This window comes from Nannospalax galili, unplaced genomic scaffold (genome assembly GCF_000622305.1).
Source record: "Nannospalax galili isolate Female #2095 unplaced genomic scaffold, S.galili_v1.0 scaffold355, whole genome shotgun sequence".
NCBI lineage: Eukaryota > Metazoa > Chordata > Mammalia > Rodentia > Spalacidae > Nannospalax > Nannospalax galili.
Window position 1 is genome coordinate 843,295 of NW_008336848.1, and position 20,740 is coordinate 864,034.

Here is a 20,740-nt window from a genome sequence, read left to right on the forward strand (position 1 = left end):
AAGAAAGAAAGAGAAAGAAAGAAAGAAAGAAAGAAAGAAAGAAAGAAAGAAAGAAAGAAAGAAGGAAAGAAAGAAAGAGGAAAAAGTGAGGCTAGAGAGATGGCTCAGGAGTTAAGAGCACTGGCTGCTCTTGCAGAGGACCCAGGTTCGGTTCCCAGCACCCACACTGCAGCTAACACCCATCCTAAATCTAGTTCCAGGGGATCCGATGCCCGTTTCTGTCCTTCATGAGCATTGCATGCATTCACATACAGGCAAAACATTCATACACAATAAAATAAAAAAATAATAAAAGTTTTAAAAGTTTTTAGCACATATTAAGAGCTCAACAAATACAAGGTGGTAGCACTACCCACCATCTCCTAGAATTCCTTAACATAGCAGTTTCCTAGTCACATGCTTGGTAAAAGGCAGCCTCAAAGACTCAGAATGAGGATACTGAATCATATGAAAATACTTCTCAAAAGATATGGAGACTAAGAACTGGAAATTACTAAGAACAAACTATTTTTAGTTGTTTTTATTTTATTTTACCTTATTTTGAGATAGGGTCTCGCTACTGTAGTTCAATGCCAGCTATTCTGTATGTCCAGCCCAGTCCCAAACCTGGGACCCAGGCTTTCACATTTAGGCTACTTGGTAATTTAATAGGCATTACCACTAGAATACAGAGGATATACAGTGTTCACAGAGTGAATGATAGTGAGTACTTCCAATGGCAAAATCTCGTGGCTTTGTTCCCTAAGTCACGAAATCCATGCTCTAACTTTCAGTTTTTAGTTTCACACTGAGAAATTACCCAGACTGGTCAACTCCATCAAAAATCTCCAGTACTGGATCTGTTCACTTTAGCATCAGTGTTTTAAAATCATTATTCTATTACATGTATTGTTTACTCTAAGTCACTTCAGATGAACTAATAAATGTTATTAGATAATTCCTGGGCTCTAATGCCTAAAGCAGAGTGGGCCGTACACTCCTCAGCTCTGCTAACACTTGGCTAATCAAATCCTGGGTCATAACTCCAATCACCACCAATGATGTCACCGGGTGACAAGACATTCCATGCAGACAGTCCTAGTAAAATTCTAATAGCACAACCTTCCACTCACAAAAAGTGGAGTGGATGCGCAATTCTATGTCTACTTACATACAGTATTATCAAGAGTGCTGTAAAAGCTAGCATGCACGCATGCCTTCACTCATTCCACCAACACCTACAAAACACCAAGTGCCAGGTCCCATGATAAGCTCCAATGCAAAATAGGACTTCAGTATAAAAATGATGTGTCTTAAAGAGCCATACATTCTTTGACTTATATGGGCTTATGTACCAGATCTAAGAAGACAAGAGAACAGCTAAGCATACTACAATTCCTTAAACAGATAATAAGTAACTAGATATATTAGACAAGTGTTAGAATATATAACGTTAACATTTTTTAACAAACAAAAATACTATTTTCTTGCACCATGAATATGAACTTGGAAAAATTATAGGGAAATGCTTCTTTTATAAGTAGGATATTCCATAACAAGAATAAAATCAGCAATACAGCTGTCTTTCACTTTTCTTTTTGACCTTTAAATAAAATAAAATTCACTTATTTTAATCTGATCAGTTTCCATTAATTCATTAATTAAGAAATCTCAACTTGTTTGGCTATGTTTTCTTCCCAACTAAAATTTAACTACAGGACTGGAGAGATGGCTCAGCAGTTAAGAGCACTGGCTGCTCTCACAGAAGACCAGGGCTCAAATAACAGCACCCACATGGTGGTTAACTGTATGTGACTCCAGTTCCAAGGGGTTTGGCGCCCTTTTCTGTTCTCTTCTAACATTGCATAACTTGGGTGTACTTACACACGGGCAGGCAATACACTCATACACATTTAAAAAATGCTAAAACAAAACAAAACAACAACAAAAAAAACCCCTTCACTATAAGGCAAATCAAAAGTAAGACCCAAACAGATATCAAAGGAACTTACTTAATACCCTTCCTTTCAAACACTTAACAAAGCAAAATCCCCTGACAAATTTAATGCAGCATGTTTCAAAGTCTAGTCTTAGAGCTAGAAGGAACTTAAGAAGGATGATAGAAACACCAGTAATGAAGGAGGCTTTAGCACTTCACTTCCTACTAGCTCCAATAATTAAAACTGTTAGTTCGGAAAGTTCCCCTCAGTTTATAAATCTTGATTCTGAGGTCCAGAAACTCCATGCAGTAAGAGTGTGAAAAATGAGTTTGAAAACCTACCATAACCAACTCAATATGCACTGCTAATTCATGTTTCCCCAACACCAAAAAGAAAGGTAATGCCTTTAAAGGATGCTATGAAGATATTAAATCAATTCATATTTTTTAAAAAAATCTAGTACAGCAGTTAATACATACTAACTGCTGCCTTTTTTTTTTTTTTAAATGATTGAGAGTTACATATTTGGTGAAAGACAGAGACAGGAATAAAACCAACATCTGGGGTCTCCTGAACCACTCAAAAGGAATCCAAGTACTTCTTACGTGGCCTCTATTCTTTCCTATTTTTTTTTTTTTGTTGTTTTTGGTTTTTGTTTTGATCTCTCTACACATATTCACTAGCCTTTTTGACCCATTCTCCTTGCCCATGTATTATTTGTATTTTCTATAAATTTTTGTCTTTATTCTGGTCTTAATGGCCTCTATCCTTGAATCATACCATAAAATACAGCTTTAATACTTGATCAGGGTGGGGGGTGGTCTTTAAAGTAAATGTTGAACACAAGTACAAGCTGTAAAGTCAATTACACTTTAGGATGAACAGACACATTTGTGAGAAGCACAGCTGTAAATAGGTCAAAAAATTTAATCAAGAAAATACAGAGGTGACCCTTTAAAAAAATATATACTTTGTCCCCAAAGACTGCCCTTCTGCACATAATGTAACAAATGAGAAGGGGGTTTTGTTGTTGTTTGGAGAGGACTGAGACAGGGTCTTGCTATGTAGCCTAGCCCGGCCTGGAACTCATAGCAAACCTCTGATCCAACCCTCTCACATCAGGATTACAGACCCGCACTACCATACCTGGCTGAATTCACAACTCATACTTCAAGAATGTTTGCAGCAAATACGTATCAAGTGTTTCTCATGTGAGGACCCTGAGGATATAACAAACATGAATCTGATTTTGACTCGCCCCTAAAAAACTACAAATAGGCAGACCTGCGAGAGGGACTTGAGACAATAATCATAGTACTGACTGCATAGTAAGTCTTTTGGGCCAATCTGGGGTGGCAAGTTACTTAATGCCACTCTACCTGAGAATAAAATGCCTACTGCATCTAGAATGGGTGTGTATCACACAGCATAATAAAAAAACTGTTAGAACTATGTTAATTCTAGTTTTGGTTGACACAAACTTCCTATGTGAACATGTTACTTAGCATCTTTAGGTCATATTCCTATCTGTAAAGTAGGAGAGTTCAAAAGGATACTCTCCATTTAAGCCCTTTGTGGCTCAAATACCATGATGTTATCAAGAAAACAGCAGTTTACAGGGGAGGGAGAAGGGAGGGCTATGCAGAGGGAGAGCAAGAAAAGGGAGATAAATAATGCTGAGGTGGTATGACAAACCAAAAGGAAATATAGTATTTAATAAGCCTACTGAAGAACACACATATAATATAAATGTGAATGCATGTGCAGCACTGAAGGCTATACAACAAAAACAATACCAGGTAAGCAGAAAACCCTCCCTTCCAGTTCTTGATCAGGATAGTCCCAAGAGATTCCCCAAATAATATGGGTTATTGCCACAGCCTTTGATTGCCACCCAGAACTTGAAAGAACTTATTGCTGAGCCAGGCGTGGTGGCGCATGCCTTTAGTCCCAGTGCTTGGGAGGCAGAGGCAGGCAGATCTCTGTGAGTTCCAGGCCAGCCCAGTCTACATAGCAAGTTCCAGGCCAGCTGGAGCTACAGGGAGACCCTGTCTCAAAAAAAGACCAAAAAAAAAAAAAAAAAAAACCTATTGCTGAAGACAAGACATACTTTGGACACAGAACTTGGAGCAATGGAGCTGGAACAGACTTGGAAGCCTCCTCCATGAAGACTAGCTCTCATAGTATCTGAAGAGACTACGCAAGCTATCAAGGGAGTAAACAATCAATGATCCTACCCAGTTGTAAAGTTGAACCACAATAGTGACCAAACCAGCAAATTATCTCTATTGGTGCAGTAGGGGCACTTTGGAGGCAATCAACAGTTTGTCTAATTGGACTTAAGGCTCGCTCAATGGGAAGGAAATCCTGTGTGGAACTATAAAACTAGCCAAGCACACATAGTTGGGGAGGTCATAGACCCCAGAAGTAGTTACTTCTGTCACTTTCCTAGACCAACATAATTTCTTACTATATTCTAAATATGTAACCTTATATTTACAGACAGTTGTACCTCTCACCATTCATCAAAGAAGCTTCTATCTGCAAGCGATGGAGATTATTACAAAGTTCCATAACTGGTCAAATAAAGTGAATAAGTGACTGTGAGGTGCCCAGACCTAAGTGACACATCCACAATGTAAACCCTATACCTAAGGCTCAGGGAACATCATGGAAGAAGAGGCCAAAAGATTCAAAGAGCCAGAGGGACTGTATTCTAGACATGATAGGGAGGCTGCACCTCCCTGTGAAATCATCACAGTATGGTAGTCTAACAGGATCTGCGTAATGATAAAACCAGTTGACATGCCAAGGTGGAAGGGGGAAATGTCAAAGGGTCCCACCTGAAGAAGAGCTAAAGGCAATCAGTGGATGCCAAGGGAGAATCAGTTTTCTCCAGGGACTAGTTCACGATGTGGTTATCTAATCCCAGGTGGTAAACCCTAAATACAGGTACACAAGAGAACCACTAAATGGACTCAGTGCATTATATAAATGTATGCATATTTATAAATGTCTATATAACAATAATAAAGAAGAGGACAAGAAATTGAAAGGGTGTGGGGGGACATGGGAGGAGCTGGAGGGGGAATGGGAAGGATGAAAATAATGCAAATACAACACTCGTGTAAAATTCTCAAAAATAATAGAAAGAAAACAGCTCATATGACTATTTTTGTGTACCTACTATGTGCCAAGCATTGCACTGAGGTGTACAAATTGCATTTCCTTCACTGCAGCTTCACAGTTGTTTCTTCTCTTCTGAGACAGGGTCTCCCTTAGCCCCAGCTGGCCTGGAACTCACTATGTAGACCAGGCTGGCCTTGAACTCACAGAGACCCGCCTGCCTCTGCCTCCTGAGTTCTGGGATTAAAGTTTTTGAATAGACATTACCCTATCTTGCAGATGAGAAAAAGAAGAACATATCAGAGTACCAGAGCCCGCGATTTGAACTGCAATAATCTGAACCAAGTTCCGGGGATACTCTCTACCTCTACGTCAAAATGCCTCTTTTTATCGACGGTCTTATGCCCTCTCAAAGAAAACAGAAAAATAAAAGCTTAATTCAGTAAAAGTGAGAGCTTGGAAGGGGTGTCGCTGCAGACCGGCCGACGGACGTGGCACGCCCGTTTGGATAGTATCAGGCTCTGGCACCCTTCCCCTCGTCGCTCGCGTGCTCGTTCGGCTCCGCGCCACCGCAGGGCGGACCACCGTGACTGCCGCACGCGGGCGGGTGAGGACCGGTACCGGAGGGGAGGCCCCGACAGAGCAACGCCCCGCGGTACCTGAGACACTGGCGGTCGCTGCCGGCTGGTTCTCCCACCACTCGTCTCCCAGATCGTCTGCCATCTCCGCGTGGGACTCGATTGGAGCCAAAAACCTGAAGGAAAAGACCTGCCTCAGAGCCGGCTGCCGCGACACGGCACGCGGACTAGCCCCCTGACCAGCCCCGGAACGCCGTCGCCTCCGCCCCGAGGCATGACGTCAAATAGCACCGCCCCCTAGCTCCGAATCCAGGGGCGCAGCAGTTTCCCCTCAGAGGGGGAGCACGGGATGCGTCTGAAAACAAAGTGAAGGCCTCAGGTCATAACGACGAGACGAGGCGTGGAGCCAAAAACTTATTTCATATCATTTGTCTTGATCCTTTCTTTTAGTATCTCTAAGTTTATTTTTTAAAGCCCAACGATGTGTCGAAAGTGCACGGTCCGATGCTAAGACGATTTTTCTCTGCTCAGTTTCAAAGAACTTGCGCCGCGGGAGAAGACCGGAGCACGTGGGTGTGTTTTTACTTGGTTGTCAGTGTTCGGGTGCTCAAGTGCTGGCACAGTTTGCTCTTGCAGACATGCGCGAGAGTTTATGACGGTGAATGTGGGGACTTTTGCAGATTTGGGAACTGCTGTTTTTATACAAGTAAAAGAAATGTGATTGGTCTGGAAGGGACGCAAGTGTCCTAGAAATTTAAGAGTTGCCTCCGGGATTACACACACACACAGACGCACACGTCTCACATCTGCTGGGTGCCATCTGTTGGGCCTGCTGAGAATTGTGGACATATTTTCCGGATGGTTCTCATACACTTAACAAAACGCGCAATGTGTCTGGCACTGTATGGAATACTGGTTTAAAGATGAGTAGAATTACATCTGATCCCAGATGCAATCAACTAAATTGGAGAAGTAGAACTTATAAGAATAAAGCCCTTCACCTTTAATAGAATACATCCTCAAAAAATGACAAAATAATCTGTTGAGGATAGAATTGAAAAATTGCCCAGCGCTCATACAACTAAATAGGACATTTAACAATGCATTAGTGGTGTAACTTTTGTCTATACACTGTAAATCACTTGAAGAGAAACATAGATGTAGCAAATGAAAAATTACCAGTGGTCAATGCAAGAAATGTTTTTCATGAAGAAATGTAGATAACAAGATATCTTGATTATGAATCTATAAATTATTGAAAACAAAGATTGAAAATAAAGTGTGAGCCGGGTATGGTGGCGCACGCCTTTAATTCCAGCACTGGGGAGGCAGAGGCAGGTGGAGTTCAAGGTCAGCCTGGTCTATATAGTTCCAGGCCAGCTGGTACTACAGGGAGACGCTGTCTCAAAAAAAAAAAAAAACAAAAGGAAAAAAAAGGGAAAAAAAATAAAATGGCCCAAAAAAAAAAAAAAAAACTAACGGAAGAAAGAGGGTAAGAAATTACTATGGCCAATAAACACGAAAAGATAGTTCCATTCTTAATCTAGGAAGAAAAAAAGTTCATGAGGCACTGTTTTCATGCTGTAAAGTGCCAAAATAATGAAGTCTGTCCAATTATAGTATGCGATTCGATGGGAATTTCCTCTCGCCTCTCTTCCTCTCCCTCTCCCTCTTCCCCTTCCCTTCCACCTCCCCCTCCGCCTCCCCCCGTCCCTTTTCCTCTCTCCCTCTCTCCCCCTTCCCTCTCTTTCTAACAACTCCCTGTAGCCCAGCTGGTGTGGAGCTCCCTATGTAGGTGAGGCTGAGGCTGGCCATGATACAGAGATCTGCCCTCCTCTGCCTCGCAAGTGCTGAGATTAAAGGTGTGGCCTCCACCATCCGGAAATTGTTACATATTACTAGCACTTGGAAAAACAATTTGTGTCAATCTTGTAAAAGAGCTATTCATGCAACTTATGAGCTGGTAATTCCACACTGAAGTATATGCGCTTGGGAAGTTCTGTTTATGTATACCTGGAAACTGAAAGAATTTTCATAACCATCACTATTAACAGCAAAACATTGTAAATAGCTAAATGTGCTTCTGTAGGAAAATAGCCAGGTGATGGTATAATCGCACAACTAAGCAGAGCACCTAATGAATACACAGTAACATATATATCTTGAAAGCAATGCTGATTTTCTAAAAAAAAATTTGTTACACTTTATGTGTGTGGCTGTATGTGGGTACACGCATGCCACAGTATGTGTTCATGAAGGTCAGAGGGTTACTGGAGGGAGTAAATATCCTACTTCCATCATGTGGGTCCCAGGGATTGAACTCAGGTTGCCAAGTTTCTTTACCCAGTGTGTCATCTTACCTAATGGCCCTAATGTTGAATTTTTAAAATGCTGAGTTCCAAATGCCAGTTTTGTAAAGCTTAAATAGAAGAGCAAAGAAAAAATATTGTTTAGGCAAAAACCCCAACTGTTCTTTTTAAAATTGTAAGATAAGTGATAGCAACAAAATTCAGGTTATGAATTGGAAAATTATGATAGGGAGATGGGATAATCCAGGTACTAAGATAAATAATAAATTCCTACATAGGTCCAATTGTAGGGTAAGGTGGAGGGTCCATATGTTTATGTTAAATCAATATAACAGGGCTAGAGAGATGGGTCAGCAGTTAAGAGTACTGACTGCTCTTGCAGAGGACCTGGGTTCTATTCCCACCACCTACATGGCAGCTACAAACCATCCTTAACTCCAGTTCCAGGGGAATCCGAAACCCTCTTCTGAACTCTGCGTCATTGCATGACACGGGTGCACTCTCATACTTGCAGGCAATACACTCATACACATAAAATAAAAATAATTAAAAATCAATATAACAGGTATATTATACATATTTTTGTGCTATCAATGTTTCTGTACATTTAAGGATAAAAGAGCCATCCAACTATGCAAGAAAGAAATTTCACAGAAAATTAAATTGAAAACTATTTGTCAATAACTCTAAAAATTCTTTTTTGATATTTTATTTATTATTCTTATTTTATGTGTGTGCATGTATTACTTACCTGCATGTGTATAAATACACCCATGTTGTGCAATGCCCATGCAGGTTAGAAGAGGGCGTCAGATCCCCTGAAACTGGAGTTACAGATGGTTGTTAGTCACCATATGGGTGCTGGGAATAGAACCCAAGTCTTATACAAGAGCAACCAGTGCTCTTAACCGCTCAGCCATCTCTCCAGCCCAACTCCCTAAGAATTCTAACTCATGGCCTGTCATCTCAAAGAATTTCTCAAGCTGGAAGGCAGTCCTGCTGCCTTTCCCATAAGAGTTCACATTCTTATAGAATTAGTCTTCCTCTTGTGCTCTTGAGTCCCAGTCTCACCTCCTTTCACCTAATCTTATCTGCCTCTCCTTTGGTATCCAAAGTGCCATTTACCCTGTGGCCTTCTCATTTGGTGCATTGGAACATCTGGTTGGATCTGTCTCCAGAACACATCCTCACCACTTCCACCACTATAATCTCAGTCTGGGATATCATCATCCTTCTTCTGGTCCAGAGTAATACAGCCTCTTCATCAGTCTCTCTGTTTCCTACCACAGTCTTGTTTTCATATGGCTGTCAGAAGCAATACCTTCTCTATTTAATCAGCTTTCATTATACTTTCTTGGGTATAATTCAGCACTGTAGCCTTTGGAACAAGAACAGAACTTGGCACAGAGTAGTCTCTCAAACTGTTGACAACCTGACTAAATGCACTTTTCCTTTACTTTTTGTTATTCACCAAGAAACCTGAGAAATTTGTTTCTGAAGTCAACTTTCTGTCTGACAACAGGTATCAGAGAACTAAGAACAGTAAGCTAAGGCCAGAGGCCAAATGCACTGTTTATTTTGGGGGGTGTAAATGATTTCTATATTTGAAAACAGGAAGAAATAGGGCAAACAAGCTAATTAGAAAGAAATATGCAATGGAGATTATACTTGGTCTTCATGTAGTATATTCACACATGCATACTTCATCTGCTTACTCTCTAGTTCTTCATAGAAAAAAAAAGTATATGGACTAAATTGTGTAACTTTGTTGCTGTAATAAAATACTATAACCAAAAGCAACTTAATAGAATTTATTTGGGCTTACAGTTCCAAAGGGAGAGTCTATACCAGGGTTGGAGGGAGGCATGACAGCAGATGGCCTGAGCAGGAAACTGAGAGCTTATATCTTAACCTCACAAAGGATGCAAAGAAAGCATGCTGGAAGTGGGACTAGTCTGTAAGCAATCAAAGCCCACTGACATACTTCCTCCAACAAGGATATACCTCCTAAATGACCCCCACTCCCAAACAGTGCCACCACCTAGGGACCAAGCATTCAAATACTTTGGGGACAGCTATTTAAACCACCAAAGTAACCAACCTAAATTGTAGCATCCATTTAACTGTTCTATTATCAATAAATTGGCATCTGGGTTTATAAATCAGTCTGCTATAAAATCCTGTACCCAGTGTCTGATCACTTCATCTAGAGGGAAGCTAAGGTTGAAACAACTTCTGAGCTTTCACCTGCTCTCTCTTCCTATATAGCATTTAAATAAGTATCATTAGAGTTTAGAGGAAAAAGCATTCACTTCCTAATGGTTTGAACAAGGCAGTCTTCATAAAAGAGGTGACAATTGAACTTTATGGCAAAAGTGGGTAGGATGAATGACAATTTCTTTGGAGAAAGATTGGATAAGTTATTTAATCTTGCTGGACTTTGTTCTGTGAGTCTGTAAAATAAAAGGAATAAATTTGACCATAGGGAACTATCCCAGGTCCATGCCTAAATCTCAGTATCATAACAAGAATTCTGAAAACTAATTTTTTATCACAGTCAAAGGACATGATGGAATTATTGTTTGGGGGAAGTTGTACTGGTGTTACTATTCATAACCACTAACAGATTTGAGCAGGATTTTCCATGTGGCATGGGTAAGCAAAGATGGTGGTTCCCTCAATCTTTATAACCAGCAGAGCCCCTGAACCAGTTGCCTCAGATCAAAGTAGTCTTATCACTACCTTATTACTCAGTCTTCATTTTAATGTTGTACAATAACCAACATTTCTAGGGATGCCAGCATGTGAAAAGTTTTGCACCTGACTTGCAAGAAGGAAAAGTGGTTTTGGACTGTTTAGGCACACCATAAATACAATGAAAAAGGTTTACTTAACACACAGGTTCGTAGCCCATGACCTCAGTCTATTAATAAAATTCAGGAAGCTCATGAGCCTTGATAATATATTATTTAAATGTTTGCATTATGCAGACAATAAAAATGCAAACTATTTTTATAGAGTACATGTTCATGTACCTCTCTCTAAGCATTGTCTAATCGATCTAAATAGCAGAGCCTTCTGTGGTACTTTGCTGGATTTGTATTTCCATTTGCCATTCTCTCTGCCTTTCTAGGCCCTAGATGAGTGGCATAAACATCCTCAAACATCTGGCCTCAGATTTGTATTAGATGTTATGATGGTTTGAATGGAGACGTCCCCCATAGGTTTCAAGTATTTGAACATTTGGTCAGTTGGTGGCACCGTTTGGAGAGGATCATGGAACCTTTAGGAGGTGTGGCATTGCTGGAGGAAGCACATCGCTGGGGGTGGGCTTTAAGAGTTGATAGCCTTGTCCCACTTTCAGTTTGTCTCTGCTTTCCATAGCAAGTGATTGAAGATGTGAGCACTCAGCTTTGTGTTCCAGTCGCCTTTGTCACCATGCCTCCCCACCAAGATGGATTCTTATTCCTTTGGAACCATAAGCCAAATAAACTCTTCCTTCTATAGGTTGCATTGCTCATGGTGTTTTATCACAGCAACAAAAAAGTAACCAATACAGATGCCAAGACAGAAGAAAGAAAAATGACACCCAACAGCATCTTTTGTATTTTTTTGTCTTTTTGAGACAGGGTCTCTCTGTAGCCCCAGCTGTCCTGGAACTTACTATGTAGACCAGGCTGGCCTCTAACTCACAAAGATCCACCTGCCTTTGCCTCCCAAGTGCTGGGATTAAAGGAATGCGCCACCACAATGAGAGGAGTAGATAGAGACCTTTACTCTCAGGTCAGCACTAGCATGAAACTGAATGGAAGGGATGTCTTAAATATTCTGCCCCATGTGCCAGCCTGCCTCCCAGTCCCCTGGCCCTGGTCACCCTTCTGAAGCCTCTGGTTCAGTACCTCTTTTGCGATCAAGGACATATCTGTTGCCTTAGCCCTTTCACACTTAGGGGTGGTAGTAGCTCTGGGATTATTAGCAGCACTCATTTCACTATCCTACCTCATGTTCATAAATCCTCTCTTTATAACTTTGTGTGTGTGTTTTATAGGTGGTGTATGTGTGTGCAGTGCAAACACATGAATGCAAGGGTGTATGCACCCATGTATGAGCATGAGGAGGCAACCTGATGTCTTCTTTTCCTCCTTATTACTCGAGACAGAGTCTCTCACTGAACCAGAAGCTCACCTTTTCAGCTATGCTAGCTGGGCAGTGAGCTCTAGGGATCTAGAGCTGTCTCCCAGGGCTGGAGTCACAGACACATATAGACATGATCAGCTTTTTATACGGGTCCTGCCAATTTAAACTTAGGGCCTCAAGTCTTCATGCTTGCAGAGAAAGTGCTCTTACCCACCAAGTTATATCTCCCTGGTTCCCTTTAAGTTCTTTGAAATCTTTTAAATTATCACTCTTAACAGTGTTTTTTTTTTGTTTTGTTTTTTTTTCTGTCAAGTTCCTGATACAGCCATGACCTTATTTTGGGTTCCCCTCAAAATAGAACTTGTGACAGGGTGAAAGTAGTTTACTTGGCTAGTGATCCCAAGGAACAATGGCCTTGCTGTCCTGTGAAGGAAGAAGAGTATCAGAATGGGAATTCTTGGTGCTATATCATGTTGAAGACCCTCTAGAAATGGTTGTGTATTCCTCACAGTTATCTTTATTTAGGACAAACAGCTAGGTAGGGAACTTATCCCCTGCTTGCAATCTACCTTACCACTGGGTGAATGTTATGCCCAGGGATATGAATTTGAAGATAGTCCCAGACTGTGCTGCCTTTGCAGAAATCCCTGAAGCAGCAGAGTGAATGACACACCTTGGCATGCTTGAGGTGTCATGATGGCACTGTGCACAGTGGCAGTGGGCTGATTGCAGAGCGGACAAAGGGATAAGAAAACATCTGCTCAGGGTTTGTTCTCTCTGTGCCATAGATACAAAACAGGTACAGAGAAGTAGTGGACTCATGGTGTCTACCTGGTAACTGAACCCCATCTACCCTGAGACCATCATAACCCTCAAAAATGGTCTATAACCCCCAAAATGATCTACACCTCTAAATTATGGTAAAAACAGCACAGAGAAGAAAGGGGGAACTAAAGTGAAGTATATTGACTAAATGTATGGTATCGTTTGAAAATAAATGATAAGGAAGGCAGGGGTCAACCAAATCTCAAGGCTTAAACCAAAGATATAACATTTTTGATGTGATTAGTAAAATAAAGAGGGAATAGTTTGGCGGCATGAAGTGACCAGCTTGTAGACTAGGAATAATAGACAATAAACAAATAATTTAATGTAATAAAAGTATTATAAGGAAAATAATTGTGAACTAGCAGGGAAATTAAGAACTGGGCTAGACTACTCTGGCAAGAGATGAAGATGATCTGAGTCTGGTGATGGAGTAGGCCAGGCCTATACAGTTACTTGACAGGCTGAGGATTCCTTTAGCACAGGAGAGGAGAGGAGAGCAAAGGAGAAGAGAAGAGAGGGAAGGAGAGGGCAGGGAAGGGGAAGGGAGGAGGGTAGAGGGCAGTATATAGTGACAGGAGACAGGGCTTTACAGAAGGGAAACATGGAGATCCAGAGCCAAGTGAAGGAGGTAGTGCCATGTGATAGGCACAAGCGCTCTTCACTGTAACAAGAATCTCAAAAGAGCAGGAGGTCAGAGGCAATCCTATCTTGTGACCAAGTTTTCTCATTGAATTTTGAGACTAAAAATGATCTATGAGATTATTGGTTCCCAGTTCAGGGTGCTTATTGGAATTTCCTGTAAAGATTTGCTAAAAATATAAATTATGGGCACTCTGTCTGTGGTCTCATGTGCTCCAGTCACTCCATGTGGTCCCTCCTTCCCTGACCCAGTACATGACTCCAGCAGCCCTGCCCTGCTCTGGTCTCCTATGCCATAGCTGCTCCATGAGTTCCTCTGGCCTTGGCCCCAGTAAGTGAATCTACCATCACTGCCTGGGACCCCCAGTCCCCTCACCCTCAGCTCCACTCCCTCAAAGCTCCCCCAAACCACCCAACCCACCACCCTACCTTAAGATTCTGGCCTCATGGATTAAAAACTCATAGCAAAAGACAATCAACATCCTAAATCCAGATGCTCAGTTCCCATCTCAAAACCACAATTTCCACAATATAATTAACCAAGACAGTATATCTCCTCTCAAGTCACTAATCCTGTAGTAATGTTCATTGAGGAGAATAATTTAGATGAAATTCAAGACACAGAATTCAAAAGAACAATTATAAGCATGTTTAACAAGTTCATAATATTCAGAGACAAAACAAACAAATGAAATTTAAGAAAACACAGACAAGTGGCTTCATGAAATAATGAAGACAATTCAGGTTATGAAAAGCAAATTCAATAAAGAGATAGAAAACTCAAACTGAAATGAAGCAAGAAATGAAAAACTCAGGCAGTCTAATGAATAGCTCAGTGGAAAGCCTTGCCAACCGAATGTCATGTAGAAGACAGAATATCAGAACTTGAAGATAAGGTAAAGGAATTGGATCAAAGAAAAGGATAGAGTTTTAAAAACCCATAAGCAGAATATGCAAGAAATTTAGAACATCATCAAAGGACCAAATCTATTAGCTATAGGCATAGAGGAGGAATAATTCCATGGAAACTTTAAAGTCAAAAGGATTTAGAAAGATCACAGCTACTGATACAGACCTTAACACCCAGCAAGTGTTTTTCATTTCCCCAGTTCTATGCTGGGTTAGTATCTGGGACTCCCTTTGCCTACCCTGGCCAACAACTCAAAAGAAGGTGTCGCCTGTCTGGCATTGTTGCTTGTTATGTAGCCTTTGGCTATACATATGGACTGTTATGAAATTATATTTGCCCATTTAATCTTTGGTTATACTTTCCTTTTGGGTATTTAAGGCCATACAGTTGGTCCAGATAAACTGATTTATTTTTACTCTTAAGGTCATTTGAGGATCTATTCCTCAGTGGTCACATGGGCTTAGGAGGAGCCCCTGGCTCCTTTCTTTTACCAGTCCCACCTATGTGAAGATAAGTCAAAAGTCCTGCTCGATCACAGTTAGCTTTGTTTGGAAGCATGGAGGAAATGATTCCTCTGTGTTGACCCTCCTCTTTGTAGACTGGACACTGGTTAAAGTCCATATGGTGGGGTCTCCTTGGCCTCCTTGATCAAGAGAACAGGTGACCCACCACCATTATAGGACATTTTGAGAGATACTCATAGTCCCGTGGAACTAGTTGACCTAGGAGAGCAAGGAGCAAAAAGTTTCCTTTATGTGCCTCTGACCAAATTATTATAGGCCTCAAAGAATGTCTGTTAAACACCCAAGAAGGTTAGTTCCAACAGTCTGATACTTTTAATTACTGTGTTCTATGTAGATAAATCTTGGGCAAAGGCCATTTGTTTTCAGATAAACCTAACCTAGACATATATTTCTTGATCTGGTATCTATAATTTGTCAGTAGGTTGTTGGAGTTATATGGTTCCCTCTGGTTTTTAAAACTAGCTAGGCATTATTTATCTCTTGCATTGTCTAACCCCTGCATCATGGTTTCCCCAATTAATGTGCCCCCAATTTCCCATTTTCTCCCTTAATAATACCTTTCTCCTATGGTCCTACCTCTCTTGAGCTCCTTCTTTCCATTTATCCCCTAGGTTCCTTGTATACCCTTCCCTCCCGGTATGCACCACTGTGGGAGACAGGCTTGAGCCTAGGGTGAAAGTCTTAATGACAGCCATACAGCAGGCCCGAGGCAAAGGCCTGACCACTGGAGCCACAAGGAATGCCTTGTGACGTTTGCTCCCATTGGCAGATCATGAGACTGATGCCTAGAGCTCGTGACTCCTAATGTTGCAGTTTGGAATTCCAAACAGCGACACTTAGATATTGCAACAGTCAGGGTCACGTGGTTTCCAGGAGTCCAGGCTCTGTAATCTGAAACCCAGTATGCTAATGAGGCATCCTACCTGCTATTCTGTGATAGGACACTAAGTCTGTTATGCTAATAGGACGCTAAGTCTGTTATGCCAATAAGGTATCCTACTTGCTGTGCTATGATTGGACCACTACCCCTATATAAGTTTGTGCCTTTGTGCAATAAAGCAGACCTCTGTCACTGAACTTGGTCTCCTGTGTCTGAATGCGACTCTGCTGACACAGTCTCCTCACCAGCCCTGGGGTCTGGGACCAGGCAGAAGTGGCGATGACAGGAGGGAGCACAGGGCAAGCAGAAGAGCTGCCTCAGCAACAGGCGAGCAGAAGAGCTGCCTCGATGCCCATGAGAACAAAGGAGCGGCACCCACGATAACAGAGGAGTGGCTGCCGCTGGCAGTGACCACACATATCTCCCTTATTAAGGCCTGTTTCTTACTGTTCTTCTCTTTCAGGTTATTTCTTTTCCTTTACCTCCCTGTTTCCTTTCCATTATCCTGGTTCCTGTAGTTATGTCTGGATACATACTCACTTATCAGGGTTTGGTTCTAGGATCCACATATGAGGGAGAACATATGTCAATTTTTTTTTCTGAGTCTGTGTTACTTCACTTAGTATAACAGTTTCTAGTTCCATCCATTTACCTGCAAATGTCATGATTTCATCTTTCTTTACTGCTGAATAAAACTCCATTGTATAAATGAACCACATTTTCATTATTCACTCGTCAATTGTGGGTCAATTCCATCTCTTAGCTATTGCGAAAAGAGCAGCAACAAACATGGATGTACAAGTGTCTCTGCAATAGGATGAGTTCTTTGGGTATATGCCAAGGAGTGGTATAACTGGGTCAAATGGTAGGTTCATTTGTAGTTTTTTAAGAATTCTCCACACTGCTTTCCATAGGGGTTGAACCAGTTTGCAGCAACACCAGGAGTGGATGAGTGTTCCTCTTTCCCCATATCCTCTCCAACATTTGGTATCATTTGTTTTCTTGATCTTAGCCAGTCTGACTGGGGTAAGGTGAAATCTTAAAGTGGTTTTAATTTGCATTTCCCTAATTATTAGTCATGTTGAACATCTTTTAAGATGGTCTTAGCCATGTTTTCTTCTTCTTTTGAGAATTCTCTGTTCAGCTGCTTAGTCCATCTTTTAATTGGGCTCCTTAGCCCATCTTTTAATTGGGTTGCTTCTTGTCTTGGTTCTCTGTTTTTTGAGTTCATTATATATTCTGGTTATTAAACCTCTGTCGGATGTGTCGAGCAACCAGCATTCTTAACCATTGAGCCATCTCCCCAGCCCTAAAATGCCATCCTTTAGACTTGGAACAACCACTGTAATCGTCAGCTCATAATAGCTGAAGTTACCTGCTCTGGGCCCACACAAGTCTCATCCTGTTAACCATGAGCCATGGAATGAGGAGGGGCTCATGGGGCTCTAACTCTTACTACTGAACTATTGCCTAGTGATAGATTCTGGGAGAGGGGAATCACTGTCCTCAGTTGTGTACTCACTGCTGAGACCACCAGGCTCCAAAGGATAGCTCTAAACACATGATTACACAGGTGGCCCTGGTTAAACTCAGTGGGTCACAACACAAAATGAATAGACATGAATGTGAGAAAGATTTGTAGTGAAGTGGAGATGGACAGAGCAATGGGGAGGTGGGAGAAGTTGAGGCCTGAAATGCATCATGTTCACTTATGAAATTGCCAAAGGAAAAATTTAATTATAATTAGAATTATATATGTATACACATGTCATTTGCAGGAAAATGGATAAAATCACCATATTAAGCTAAATAAGCCAGACTCAGAAAAACAAGTAATTACATGCTTTCTCACATATGTATAATCTAGGTTAAAATGCATATATGTATATACATATATGTAGACACACACATACACACACACACACACACACACATATATATATATATGTATATATGTATATGTGGTGGTTTGAATGAGAATGTCCTCCATAGGCTCCAAGTATTTGGACATTTTGTCTCTAGTTGGTGGTGCTGTTTTGGGAAGTCTTAGAAGGTGTGGCTCTACTGGAGGAAACACGTCACTGGGGGTGGGCTTAGAGTGTGCTCAAGCCTTGTGGAATCTTGAGTCTCTCTCTGCTTCCTGTGCCTGCTTGAAGATGTGACAGCTTAGCTTTCACTCCTCCTCCAGCCACCTATGTGGCCATGCTTCCCCACCATGATGGACTGACTGTTGCCCCTTTGGAACTGTAAGCTAAACAAACTCTTCCTTTTATAAGTTCCCTTGGTCATGGTGTTTCTAACACAGCAATAGAAAAGTAATTAATACAATACATATATCCTAAACCTATCCTGAATGTAGGTGATATCATCCCATGGGTTAGGGTTCCAGGCTGAATAAAAAGGAGGTGAGTTGAGCAAAGCACTCTGCTTCCTGACTATGGATGCAATTCGATCAACAGACTGATACTTCAGCTGTCATAGTTAGAGCCACTCTCACCACCTTACCCCATATGGACCTGACCTTCAAGTTGTGAGCCAAGATAAACTCACCCTTTTGTGAGTTACTTTTATCAGATATTTTATTACAGCAGTGAGAAAAGTAATATAACACAGATGTGCACATCCATGTTTATTGCAGCACTAGCGATGATAGCCATGATGGAGAATGAATTAAAGTTAAGAACTAATGTACATCAATAGGTAAATGAATAAAGAAACTGTGGTTCATATATACAAAGGAGTTTTATTCAGTCATAAATAAGAATGAAAGTATGTCATTTGCAGGAAAATGGATAAAATCACCATATTAAGCAAAATAAGGAGATGGACAGAGCAATGGGGAGGTGGGAGAAGTTGAGGCCTGAAATGCATCATGTTCACTTATGAAATTGCCAAAGGAAAAATTTAATTATAATTAGAATTATATATGTATACACATGTCATTTGCAGGAAAATGGATAAAATCACCATATTAAGCAAAATAAGCTAGACTCAGAAAAACAAGTAATTACATGCTTTCTCGCATATGCATAATCTAGGTTAAAATGCATATATATTGGGATGGAGGGATAACTTACTTGTTAAAGGCTCAGACTCACAACTTAAACATAAAATGCAGAGAGAGAGAGAGAGAGAGCGAGAGCGAGAGAGGACAGCATGTATGAAAAATTCATAATGAAACATTATTTTGTATGCTAATTTAAATTTTTTAGATAAAAATATATTTAAACTTGTGGGTACTACTTCACAGAGATTCTCATCTAATACACTCGAGATGAGCCCTGAGAATTGGTTTTCTTTAAGAATTCTTGAGAGATCGATGAACTGCCAAATTTGTGAATGATAACTTTGTAACACTGGATGGTATTTTAAAAGCAGAAATGAAAAAGAGAAAAGAGAAGTTAATCAGATAGATTGCCATGAATTATTTCTGCAAATCTGTTTTTCTTAGTTTACCACATAAATCTTCATAGTGATTTTTCCTATGTCAAGAAAATTGGGGACATATGCCATCTTTCATATCTTCATAAACGCAAGCAGTACTTTGGATTTATTCTGTAATGTGAGTCTGTTTACAATTGATTTATGTATGCTGTTAGAGTTGAATCCAGTTTCATTAGTTGACTTCTTCAGAATGAATCCTTGTCATTGAACAATGCATGGCTCAGTGTGTACAATTTTGTATACATACAAACTTGGTTCTTTAAAAAAATTTCCTGTCCTTTTTACATATCACCCTCTTATTCACTAGGACTGAAGTGATACTATTTGTACCTTGCTCAATTTTTACTTGACTCATGGCCGAGTTTCCTTGCAGGTGCAGTAACCATTTCCATCATCCGTAACCAGTTCTTTCCAGAGTACCCACAAACATAACATTTCTACCTTCTTACAATCTGCCTTCCAAGTCTTTCATTTCTTCTTTACAAGTCCTTAAGGTTGGATCTCAGAATAGCTAGAGTAGGAAGTATTGTCTCTACTTGTGGAATCTGACATTCTAAAAAGAGAATCATAGTATAAGTTCCTAGGATTTTATATTAACTCATCTTTAATCAGCCAAACTGCTTGAAAAGCTGCATGATAATAGTAGAAATTGAGCACTTGACTATAGAACACCCAATGACTATATGACCAGGGCTGAGCATTAAATGTTGTGTTCACAGCAACAATCCTTGAGTAATAGAAATTATACATGTGGAAGGATATCTAAGTAAGTCCAGAAGTCACAAGCAAATTACATGAGCTTTCGGCCTGGACCTACCTATCTATTGTTTTCCCCTCATGTCTCCATGGGATGTTCCTTATGCTGAACCGATGATATTATAGTAACATACTCAGTGTGGTATGCTGGTAGAGCTGAAGTAGGTTGCTCCTGCACTACAGTTCCATTCTGTGATGGGCTATAAGGGTTAATTGTGAGAAGACTATTCCTGGAGGGCAGAACTTCAAGACAGTCTGCTTTAAATGGAGAAGTAGCCTGATACAGAGAAATGTAGAGTCTTGAGCAATGGTAAATTGTGTGGTTTGCTGCTTCAAAGGCATGGAAGATAGAATATTTTAAGTTTAAAACAAAGAAATTTGGGGATGAGGCAAGTGGAGGGACCTACAGGAGTGAGCACAGAAGGTATGGATCCTGTCTCCTGTGTCTATATATACCATAGGCAGAACAAATATGGACTGTGTAACAGATTGTATTTTTCACAAATGGCCACCAAAATCTCCCATCCATGCACTCTTTCTACTATGTGACCTTTACATGCCTCCCATCAATTAGTCGTACCTCTATGTTCCCTTTCCTTGAACCACGACCTTCCTTATTACCTCAATCAACACGTGGTAGAGGTGATTTGTGAGTTTTGAGGCCAGGACTTTGAAATTCTATGCATTTTT

At 40.7% G+C, this 20,740-nt stretch overlaps 1 protein-coding gene across 4 annotated transcripts in view; it reads right to left on the reverse strand.

The window, feature by feature from the left end:
• The window catches only part of Cmss1 (cms1 ribosomal small subunit homolog), a 407,227-nt gene extending 401,316 nt beyond the window's left edge, over positions 1-5,911 (reverse strand). For 2 of the 4 annotated variants that reach the window (XM_029562605.1, XM_029562601.1), the window contains exon 1: positions 5,705-5,909. In XM_029562605.1, coding sequence (XP_029418465.1) covers positions 5,705-5,768 — 64 coding nt within the window. In that variant the 5' untranslated portion in view covers positions 5,769-5,909. Of the gene's footprint in view, positions 1-5,704 lie in introns of all 4 variants that reach the window. The other 2 variants (XM_029562602.1, XM_029562604.1) reach the window with 2 other exon arrangements.
• Between the last annotated feature and the right edge of the window lie 14,829 nt (positions 5,912-20,740).